At 27.9% G+C, this 12,432-nt stretch overlaps 2 protein-coding genes and 1 long non-coding RNA gene across 3 annotated transcripts in view; all 3 read left to right on the top strand.

Annotated features, from left to right (window-relative positions):
* Positions 1–12,432, top strand: part of LOC149890339 (uncharacterized) — a 210,980-nt gene that overhangs the window by 132,741 nt on the left and 65,807 nt on the right. The gene's annotated exons all lie outside the window — the stretch shown is intronic.
* Positions 2,666–4,352, top strand: LOC149890347 (uncharacterized). Its single transcript, XM_090083690.1, has 2 exons — positions 2,666–2,799; positions 2,899–4,352. The coding sequence occupies exon 2, from the start codon at positions 3,594–3,596 to the stop codon at positions 4,320–4,322; it is 729 nt and encodes a 242-aa protein (XP_089939816.1). The 5' UTR covers positions 2,666–2,799; positions 2,899–3,593; the 3' UTR covers positions 4,323–4,352.
* On the top strand, positions 7,292–10,711 carry LOC149890346 (uncharacterized). Its single transcript, XM_090084012.1, has 4 exons — positions 7,292–7,950; positions 8,190–8,379; positions 8,862–8,980; positions 10,673–10,711. Exons 1-4 carry the CDS (start codon positions 7,759–7,761, stop codon positions 10,709–10,711), a joined length of 540 nt encoding a protein of 179 aa, XP_089940138.1. The 5' UTR covers positions 7,292–7,758.

Here is a 12,432-nt window from a genome sequence, read left to right as displayed (position 1 = left end):
ATTTATTCACAAAATTAATGATTGATGACAGCAATGCTTGCATAAATGATTTTTGCATCAAACTTGATGACTGATATCGTCTCAACGAATACATGACTCTTCTTCGGAAGCCAGCATTTGGAGACAGAATGGATTTTCATATATAGATTTTACAAAAATCTATATATGAAAATCCATTTGTGTATAAAACACCTTCATGACCAGATAAGTGCACGGCTCTTATCTTATATTCAAAATTGAAAGCATAGAAAGGGAAATAAACTCTCATATTAAGATTGATATTAACCGAACAGGTTTAACACACAGACATATATAAAATTTCATATATGTCTGTGTGTGTGTGAACACACACACACACACACACACACACACACACACACACACACACACACACACACACACACACACACACACACACACACACACACACACACACACACACATATATATATATATATATATATATATATATACACACACACACACACATATATATATATATATATATATATATATATTGAGCAGTAGCATATAAATTACCTTTAAAGTTCACAAACCTACTTTTGCTTTCTCCATTCATAACAAATTTTCTTTTATTGGTTAACATAAATTTACAAATATATTTATGTATATAACTTAGTATTCTTAAACGTCTTTATAACAAGTATTTGAAGTAAATGGAAAAAAGTCGATATGAATATAAGAATTATGAGAGAAGTATTTAAACTTTTATTAAATCCCTTAACGCTATGTTAATTTTATTATAGCTGGTTTCATGCAATATCAGCAAAAATGTAATTCCAGAACAATGATATCGGCATTCAGATGCTTTAAAATCAAATGGCAAATAATTCGTAAGGTAAATTTAATCCTAGTTAAGATCTTGGAAAGACTAATCAAGTGACTCTTGTCTAGATAAAGTAAATATTCTCCATGTCAAAATTATTTATCCATTCTGTTTATCTTAAAAAAAATATCTAAATGCCAATGGTATACCTAAGTTAGGGTCGTATATATATCTGAGTTCAGACAAAATATTTTTTAAATACATTTTATCACCGTCTTTTTTTTTTTGATTTTTAAGTCGTACTGCTTCTAATGCATCATTTACAGAAAAATGTTTTTTTTATTGTAAACTTAAACCATTTGAAAAACAGGATATAAGACTAAATCCGTTTTTTGTTACAATTTCAATAGCATTACAGGTGACTTTGACTTTTGAAAAAACTCAGTAAAATTTCTGTTTTTTCAACCTTAAAAATATTATAGTTTCAAGTTTTTCAATATCACTTTAAAATTATTAGATAAAGCTGTAAATACAAGTATTTTATGGGTATTTATAGATTTTCTATTTATGAAGTGATACATGTTGTACCGATTAAATATGTAACATGTGTCATTTTGTAACCAAAACCCCAAAAACAATGACAAATTGAACTGCCACAAACATTTTTATTTGTATAGAATAGAAGATATTTTAGTTCCGCTATAAGTAACAAATAAAATAAGTTTGTTAAAAATAACATGTTTTTGAAGAAAAGGCTTTGAAAAAGCGCGTTCTCTAAATGCACGCGGCCATAGGAGAAAGATCTTTTAAGCGAGTTGAATCTTTTTTCCTTTTGGAATTTAATTATTAGTTTAGATATATTACATAAAGAATCATATTAAGATAAATGATAATCGTTAAGATCATATTATAATTGAAGTAAGTATATAAAATAGTTATATATACATTTTTATTAGATAAAGAAGAAAGGATTTCAATTTTTATCAGAAAAAATAGAAAGGATTTTAATCTTTTAAATCGTTTGTATTTTGTTTGTTTTAGCTTTTCTTTTAGCAGTTTTATTTTTGATATTTTATTTTTTAGAAGGAAAAAAAAGGGTATGGATGTTATTTAAAATTATACTAATGCTATTTCCATAAAATGGTTATTACTACTTTGAAATTATTACTACTTTGAAATTTCTGTGATGCTATTAACTATTATTGTTCATTTTTAGAAAATTTAGAAAATAAATTAAAATTTTGTGCCAACACTGACACGGCATGTCACATGTTATAGCATGTAAAGGTTAAATTTTGTTGTGAGGATTATAGTTCTTATGAAAAAAAAAAAAAAAAAGAAGGTGAAGAGTATTGTTTGTAAATATATATTTTGTATCTTTTTAAATTTTCTGGCATCATTTTTAAAATTTTTATTTGCACACTTATAGCTGTTTTATCAATGTGTTTTTATAATAATGTAAAGTGTTTTTTTATTGTTTGTGTATGTGTTGATATGTGTTATATAATTGTTTTAAAAATGTGTTTAAATATGTATATGAGGTATATATATTTAACCTTATATACATATTTAAACACATTTATTGTGTTTATAGTTGGTACATATGTTTATATTATGTTATTTCCGTGTTTTCAAAGTGCTGTGACTTGGTTAACATATAGAGCAAGATTTGTTAACTTTGCCAGCCAAGTGATGTACTTTTAACAGAGGGTTACACGATATTTTTTAGTGTCAAACTGTTACTGCTTTAGGTCTTGCTGTTTTCAAGCCTTTATTTTTAAAGATTATTCTAAAAATACATGATATTGTATTTTAATAACATTTTGCTTAATGTTGTTACTTATGTTTTGTTTTATATGAATGTTATCTTACTTTAGATATATTATAAACATATTATATTAACTTAAGGAGTGTGCTATTGTTGTTGCTCTGGTGTTTTTTTGTTATCTTTTGAGATAATAGACATTTGGCTTATCTTCATGTTTGTGTCTGTTATTAAAATTGTTAAATAGGTAATTTTGTTAAAAATCACTGCTTTTAATCATTTATAACTGTATATATTTTGCTATATATACAGTTTGTTTTATATCAATTTGATTTTTTGTTTTTAGCGCTGTTTACTACATGATTTTGCTATAAGTATTTTGGAATCATAATGTTCCAGCATAAATTGCTATAATTGCTATCAGTCTCCCTTCACATAATGAAGTTGCAGTTGTATTTGTTGGTAAACTACCTGTTTCTAGGGAAGATGTTATTTACCCAAGAGGTCATCCTCTTAAAACTCTATCAAGTATGTCTGGCAACTTAGATCCTATGGTTTATCCTCTATTTTTTCCAAACGGTGATGCTGGTTGACATAATCAATTGGTTCACAACCCTGAACGTGCTATATTGGTTAGAAATCATGTTACATTTTCTCTGTATTACAATATAAACTTTCAGTTAGACAATTTTTTTCTTCACTCTTTTATGGCAAAAAACTGTTTCAGCAATATGCTATTGATGTGTATGTTAAAATCAAAGGCCAGCGCTTTGCTTTTATCAGAAATAACCAAAACAAACTGAGAAGCAACCAGTATAATGTCTTACATTAGCATGTAAAGAAATAAATGCAATTGATAGGTTGTTAAAAGATATTTGCAACATCAACTTTCCGTTCTGAGGAAAAATCATTCTTTTTGGTGGTGACTTAACGCAAATTCTGCCTGTTGTGAAAAGAGGACAACCAGCTGAGATAGTAGAATCGTGTATAAAATGTTCTTTGCATTGGCAATTAGTACAGAAGTTTGCATGAACTGAAAATATGAGAGTACAAGATGGGGAAGGTGAATTCTCCCAATGGCTACTAAAATTTGGGAATGGAACAATACCTGTCAAAGAGGAGGATCCTTATAAAAGATGCATTAAAATACCAAATCAGTGCATTATTAGAGAAAATGAATCGATTGTTGAAAAGATTTTCGGAGATGTTGATCAAAATGATAATTCTAAATGCGTGATTTTAACACCAACTAATGTTGATTCATCAATCAATGAAGAAGTGCTTGAATGTCTGCCAGGTGAGGTCAAAATTTATTTAAGTGCTGATCAAATTGATACTGATGACCTTAATGAAAGAAATGACTTTTCTGTTGAGTGTTTGAACAGCTTAACTCCTTCAGGTATGCCACCTCATTGTTTAAAATTGAAAATTGTTTGTGTAATAATGGTACTTAGAAATTTAGATCTCAAACCTGGGTTATGCAATGGTACTCGAATGAAAGTTTGTGCTCTTCAAAATAATTATATTGATGCAGAGGATTTGACAGGTGTTTCTGGTGGTAAACGAGTTTTCGTTCCTCAAATAAATTTGGCTCCATTAGGTTCTAATATACCTTTTGTTCTGAAACATCATGAGTTTCCTGTCAGATTGGCTTATTCAATGACAATTGATAAAAGTCAAACATTTAATAGAGTTGGGGTATATCTCAAAAAAACCAAGTTTCTCTCATGGTCAACAATATGTTGCATGTTCAAGAATGAGAGCATTTAATAGTTTGTTTTTCAAAATTAATAAACATCTTATTCAAGGTGTGGTAGGTGAAAAGTGTTACACAAATAATGTTATATTTTCTAATGTTCTTAATTTATAGTCTTAAGATTTTTATTTTGAAAGTTAACTGTTTGTAAGTTGTGAGCACATTTTGTTTGTATAAATTTGTTTATTATTTTAATATATATATATAAATTTTTTATAGTTTTTGATAACTATATTTGTCATTTAATATTGTTATAAAATGTGTTTATATGTGTTATATAAAACCATATTTGTTTATAGTTGTATATATGTTTAAATTATATTGTTTCCATGTTTTCAAAGTGGTGTGACTTGGGATTATGTTGAGCATGATTGATAACCTTTCCAGCCAAGCGATGTATTAATAGGAGAGGTGTGACTTGGCAGCATTTAGTGCCAGGCAGTGTTACTGCTTTAGATCTAGGTTGTGTTGTGTGGCCTTTTTAATTATTCTGGAAACACATAATGTCTGTTAATGTTTAGCGTAATGTGTATGAGAGAGTATGCAACCTTGATCTTTAAATCTAGGGTGTTTTAATGCCCTAAGTTTGAAGTAATTGAATAACAAATATTGAATATAAAAACAAATATACTTTATGTATTTATATGTTTAGTAAAAAAATAAATATAGTTACTTTAAATTGGTTTTCTAATTTTGCCTTTCATACAGCGGAGAAAATAGAATTAGCCTCACCATGTGCTGATCCAATATTTTGTAAATCTGTAAACAAGTTTGTGCGGTACAACTTTTGTATCCACACACATATAATTACTGTTACAAACAACAATTTTTTAGATTATAATATAGCATAATTAAATTGCGGAACATTTGATAAAACCATAAAATGTATAATATTTGATATTTGCGGTAACAAATAGAATTAGCCTCATCAATAATTATTTTCAGTTTACTTGTATATTTTGATCTGGTGATACGCATTTGTGAGTTAGTTTTTTATTATTATTTGTAAGTTAAACAAAGACTGTGAAATCAGTGCTCATAAAGTTTTTAACATTTGGTTTTTGATACCTTTATTTGAAATGGGACGTGGTAAGCGTTTAACGAATGAAGAATTAGCAGTAATCAAAGCATACAAAGATACAGGCTTATCTAATCAGGAAATTGCAAAGAAAATTAAAAGATCTCCAAAAGTGGTTAACAATTACTTCAAGATTGGCGTTAATTATGGAGCCTATAAGGGAAGTGGTGGCAAACGTAAAATTGATAATCGTACTAAACGAGTTATTGTACGTCGTGCTGCTGCTCAGCACATGACTGCATCTCAAATTCGTGCTGATTTACAATTACCTCTATCTGTTCAACGTGTGAGACAAATCTTACGTGAAGATCCAAACACAGTTTGGAAAAAGCGTAAACCAAAACCAAAAATTTGCGAAAGAACACATGTCTTGGCAAGAAGAGTGGCATCAAGTTCTCTTTAGTGATGAAAAAAAGTTCAATCTAGATGGTCCTGATGGCTATCAATATTACTGGCACGATCTTCGAAAAGAGAAAGAAACTCGGATGAGTCGTAACTTTGGGGGTGGAAATGTTATGGTTTGGGGGGCTTTTTCGTTTGCTGGAAAACTTCCACTGGCATGGATTTCAACAAAAATGAATTCACAGGACTACATTGACTTATTAGAAATAAGTTTACTTGAACATGGTGAGGAATTGATGGGTGAAACTTTCACTTTCCAACAAGATAATGCTACTATCCATAATTCAAAGCTTACAAAAGCTTGGTTTAGAGAAAAAAATATTCACGTAATGGAATGGCCCGCACGTAGTCCAGACCTTAACCCAATTGAAAATCTATGGGGAATACTTTCTAGAAAGGTTTATGAAAATGGTAAGCAATTTGAATGCACCTTGGAGCTGAAAACTCGTATCAGAGAAGCTTGGAATGAAATATCTATAGAAACTATCCAAAATCTTGTGACTAGTATGTCAAACCGCATATTTGAAGTCATTAAAAATTCAGGAAGCTATACTAAATACTAAATGAGCGAAAAAACAAAATATTTTCTTTTTTTTTTGTATATAACGCTAATGAGGCTAATTCTATTTTCTCCACAAATTGAATATTTTTAATTTTTTTTTCCATTTGGAATTAATTAAACATACCAATTTATAAACTTTTTAGTTGTAGTAGAAGTAACAAGAAATAAAGTAGATTTCATAATTGTTTACCTGCAATTTTTGTTAAATTAGAACAAAAAATAAAGGTGAGGCTAATTCTATTTTCTCCGCTATATTTTAATTTGGTTTGTTATTTTCGCAGGATTTTAGGATCAAGAGTGTAAATATTCTATTGTTATGTGTTATTGTTGTGATATTTTGTGTTCAAATTCATTTTTAACAATAAACACCTTCATGTTGGTGTCTATTGTTAAAAATGAATAATAGGTAGTTTCATTATTGAAACTTACTGCTTTTATTTATTTACTTAAAGCCAAGACAAAATTATGCTAAAAATGCAATTTATATCTTAATTTGATTTATATATATATATATATATATATATATATATATATATATATATATATATATATATATATATATATATATATATATATATATATATATATATATATATATATATATATATATTGGTATTGTTAATCCTTTTGTACTTCGAAGTAGATTTTATAGTTGGTATATGCAATTGCATATACAATATGGCATATACATTTCATGTTAAGCATATATGACATTTATATTATTTTATATATATATGTGTGTGTGTGTGTGTGTGTGTGTGTGTGTGTGTGTGTGTGTGTGTGTGTGTGTATGTGTGTGTGTATATATATACATATTCATATAATGCATATAATTATAGAATTTTATTAAAAGGGACATCAACTTCTAAAAACTATGAGAAAACTGTTCAAAATTTTGGGGATCAGGAAAGTAAGGTTTTGGATAAACTATTTGTTTTTTTGTTTTTTGTTTGTTTTACTACTTGTTATACATTTTATATGTGTTAAGCATACATACATTGATTATGATGCTGACATGTATTGACAAAAGAAAACTATTTATATTTTTTCTAAAAAAAAAATTGTGTTTTAATTAAAGTCAAAAATGGATGAAGGCTTTAAAAAAATACATATTTCATGTTACAAAAATACACATTTCTACTTTGTTATACAGATAAAGGTTTTAAATAAAGCTCTTTCCCATGACTTTAATAACACAACACAAAAAAGTGCTAGAATACCATTTTTACAGCAATCAATTTACCTAAAGGGATAAATAACATGAATATTTAAAACTTTAACTCCAAATACTTGAGTTCCATAACACCTTCATCCATGTATGTCTTCAACTTAATAACTAGATTGTGTTTTTGAAACCAGTTTTCCAATAAGATTCAAATGCAATTATATATTATTTGATAATTTAAGTATGTTTATAGAGAAGTTAGCAGCTTTGGAGTTAAGATTAACAGAACTGGAGCAAAAAAATAAGTTTTTAGAAGTTGAAAGTTTTTTGGATAATGAAGACATTGTTGTTCCCCCTGGCCTTCCAATTGAAAGTAAGGAAGATTTGGAGAGGATTAACCTTATGCTACAGATGAAATCTGAGCTGGCTCTCTATGTAATTTGAAATTATTTTCTATATTATAATGTTTGTAGCAGTCTACAGGTTGAGTTTAAACTAGTAATTATTATTTTATAAGATCAAAGATAAGTTTTTTTATAAGTCTTATAATTTTAATTTATGAAAGGTAATTTAATAATACCTTAGTTTTATTATTCCGCATTACATTTTCATTTACCTTTGAAAAAATAATTTAAATAAAAAAAGTTGTAATATGTAGCATTATTTGCTTTTAGGTTGAATATCTGCGTTCTATTGGCGGTAAAGTTGAACGTCCAAAATACATACAACGTGTGTTGGGAGCCATGTTTTCTAAAAATTTTAGCATTTTATGTAATCTAAACGGATCTTCAAGTAAGATGATAGCTACTGGAATGGGCAAGATTAAGTTGCGATGTTATCATTTTGTGTTAAAGTGCTTACTATGTAAGTATTACTAGTTATGTAAATTTTTAGTCTTTTAAAGTCAACTGTATTATTATATTTACAAAAGTATGTTTACAACACAAAGAAAGAATGTAATATGTTAGTACTTATGACTTATGACAATTACCAGTGTTGTCATTAGTTGTGAATTTGTAAGATATTATATTCTCCCTTGGTGACTTGATTTTATCAATGTCGTATTTTATTCTTAACTAGAGATGTTAATTGCTAATGTAAACCATGATTTATTAGTATTCAACTATATGATTCTTAAAGAGCATATAGAAGTTTTTCTTGAACCTATAAGCTAATTGCTCTCGGTTATCATATGCACCTATTTTTAAAACTGCTAACCAGTTAATGTAATTCTTGATTTGCAAAGTTTAAATTAAGAACTTAAAAATAACTTAAAAATAATTTATATTTAAACAGAAAATAAATTGAGTTTTTAACTTTATTTTCATGTATTCTTTTTGCAACAGTAAGAATTCAGTATCTTAATTCCAAGGATAAAGATATTAACCCGATCGTTTCAAGATGGTTTCAGGGCGCAATTGATCAAGGAGATGGGCGAATAAATAGACAGACGAAAAGCAAGGTTGTAAAAAATCAGTTGCAGTCAATGAAAAGAATATTTAGTTATTATTTTCTTTTGCAAGTTTATGAAAGTTTATTTATCTTAATTTTATTTATAATTCTAATTTTTCTTAATTATTATTGATAATTATCTAATTAATCGCCACGTTTTTAAATACTAGCGTTTTAAAATATTGTTTTTAATTAAAGCTGCCAATACTAATTTCAAACCTTTAATAATATTAACTCCGATAATGAAATATTTTTAGTTCTTTATTTGTAAATATTTTCTTTAATGTTCTGGAAATAAAAGTGTAATGATAAAAAATTCGTTCTTTTTTTTGTATTCAACTAAGTTATCTATAAATAATAAAATATTTTGTGTGAACAGTAGTACTGTTTGGTAAAATCTGATATACAAACAATCACTATTAAATAGAAAATTAAATATTAAAAAGCAGTTATACTTTGTTATTAAGCAATATTCAAAACATGATTTATATCTTTTGCACTTTCAGTTTAAGCGCAAAAGCGAATTTAAAAAATCGCGAAAAAAAATCATAGTTGGGCCGGTAATGGTACCAACTGTTAGCCAACTGTTTCATTATTGTTGGGCCATTTAAGGCAACCAACTGTTTAAAAACAGTTGGCTAAGTGTTGGTAAAAGCGTTACGTTTTTTTCACGGTACCAACTAAATAGCCGACTGTTGGCCCAACTGTAGCTAATAGTTGGTTATTAGGATCGGGCCAACTACTTACCAACTGTTCGATGTTTACTGGGAACTCTCTCCAAAATTGCGAAAAAGTTAGATTTTTTTTTAAATGTGCCAACAAAATTCCTATATTTTTTTTCATCAAAGAAGCCTAACAATGTTTTAAGGTCAGTCTAACAGCCTTTTCAGTGATCGGTGCATTACATACCTCATATTTTGACGATAGATGCCACTCAAAAACCGTAAAAAGATGTCAACCAGACTAATGGCGCCACCCATGTAAAAATAATTTTTATTCTTTAGAATTTTCACAAAATGATTTTCAATTGTCTTTGAATCATAAATGTATTACATAGTGTTGAAAAAGGTAAAAACTTCATATTTTTAAAACATTAAGTGTAAGTCAAGGTTTGAAATGTGTTGTTAATAAAGATTATTACAAATATTTATCATAACACTATTAAAATCTAATGTACTTGAAAAGCCTTGAAAATAGTTTAAACTTATTTTCAAAATTTGATACCTTAATTTTCAAACTTAATAACTTTTGCATCAAACTTCATCAAACTTTCGGAGATTTTCATTTTTGAAGTCGTAATAAATGGCACCCTGGCATTGCTTGCCTAATGCACATGCGCCGTGGCAGTAAATAGTAGCTAGTCTTAAAGCCAACTTTGTTTTTGATGTGACGAATACCAAAAATGTTTCTCAAATCATGATAGGTCCTTCTTACTTTGCATATTTAAACAATTTAGTTTATGTTACACAGCATAAAAGTCCTAATAAAAAATTTAGCTTTGGTAATTTTCTTCGCGCAAAAATTGGCGAACTGTGCTCTACAAATTTATTTTTCTTAGTTTTGCTCTCAACTGACGTTTAAATGCTCAAAACCGTTATAACACATTTTAGGAAATTGCATTAGTTATTACAAAGCAGAAATTTTATGATAGAAAAAGAAAAAAGAATGATTAAACATTAAGTTTTATTTTATATCTTTTATTAAGTCCATTCAATACTGTTTTTCTGATCGATCTAATATGTAGTTAATTAGTTAGTATGTTTAGTATTTCAAAATCACTACAAGCTTGCATATAGGCCATATAACAACAGGTTATAACTTTACACATATTTTATTTTTACGACACTAACTTTTCACAAAAATTACTGTTAAAAATTGCGGTGTTCCATTACTTTTGGTCAAAAAGATCTGTCAACTATTTGGGGAGCACTTGCTTTAGGATTTACTAATGATGGACAAAAAGTTGGAGACCTCTACAAATGCACTTTGCTGCTACTCCATGGTATCTTATCACACCTACAATGCACAAAGTCTTTTTTGTTGTCATTGACATTACCCGCCTTAAAAAACATAAGGGCAAACCCTTCAGGGACTCGTATGAAAATAACCGCGCCAATATCAGGGTCCCTTAAGGGCTAACCCTAAAGCAGCCAAAAAAAAAACACGCTTTACTAATCCTGTACTACCAAAAAGCAACCCGTAATACGGGTTATGGTCGGTCTTTTGCTTAATTTATAGTGGTTGTTTTCCACAATTTAAAGTTGCGTAACATTAACTATACCCTTTCAGAAAAACGCCTTCAAATTGAAGAAATTAAGCCATCTGTTAAATTAAAATAAAAAGTAAGCGGAGGTAAAATAATTAATTTACCAATTATTTAACATTGAGTAATTTACAACTGACATAGGTCATATCAGTGTAGGGCAGAATCATTTTCCTCGACATTACTAAGTTCAACACAATGCGTTTTTAGTTACTGATACAAAATAATAACACTTCATCATGCATTATATTGACGAAAAAGTAAAGCTAAATTCTTGTTATATTTTTTATAACGTGAACTCTAATTAATAAGATTAATATTAAGCGAACGTAAATTATACATGAGGTATTAATTTTTTGGTATCCCCTTGCTACATGTTTCTTTAAAAAAGGAAATAGTCTTTAAAACGTTAAATGCACACAACTAAATAAATTTATTAAAAATAACTAAGCAATTGAATACAAATACGTTTCAAACAACAACAAAAAAATTTACAATCAAACATGTGTATAATAAATTTTAAAAAATATTTAAACTTTAATCTTTTATTTGGCATTAATGCGTCATATTAAAAACCTAAAATAAAAATTTAAACAGATAAGTAGACAAAAAAAATATAAAAAAACAAACAAAAAAAAAGCTGGAAAACAATTTACCTGCTTTTCGGTAACCTGTTGTCATACTTAAACTGTCATGATGCAGTTTGTCGGTGTTGTTTTATGACGTTATTTCATGTTGGCTTTTAGTAAACTTTAATTTAAAAGACATTACAATAGATTTGAAATATTTTAATTAAAAAGCAAAATAACAAATGCTTAAAGAAGCCAAACTATAAACATTAAAGATAAAAAAATCAAATTGAGATATGAATGAATTGCATTTATATAGCTAAACATATTGTCTTGGCTCACAGAAAATTTTAAAAGCAGTGAGTTCAATAAATTAAACTACCAATTAATTATTTTTAACAATAGAATGTAGCGTCATATTATGATGATTGGGTAATGAATCAATTTAACTATATTTAATTTTAATTGGTGAAAAACAAATAAAGTTTTAGTCAAAAAAGACAAAAGCAAACCAAATATATAACATAATATTATGAAAAAAAAAACAAAAAACAAAAAACATTACAATATTAAAAAAAGTTATAAATATCTTCACTGAAAGAAGACATTGGCAACCTTTTGGTTGCTGTTTTC

This window comes from Hydra viridissima, unplaced genomic scaffold (genome assembly GCF_058129835.1).
Source record: "Hydra viridissima isolate aposymbiotic clone 2 unplaced genomic scaffold, HvirCarnegie_v1 scaffold_4, whole genome shotgun sequence".
In the NCBI taxonomy this organism is placed as follows: domain Eukaryota; kingdom Metazoa; phylum Cnidaria; class Hydrozoa; order Anthoathecata; family Hydridae; genus Hydra; species Hydra viridissima.
This window is presented reverse-complemented; position numbering and strand designations above follow the sequence as displayed.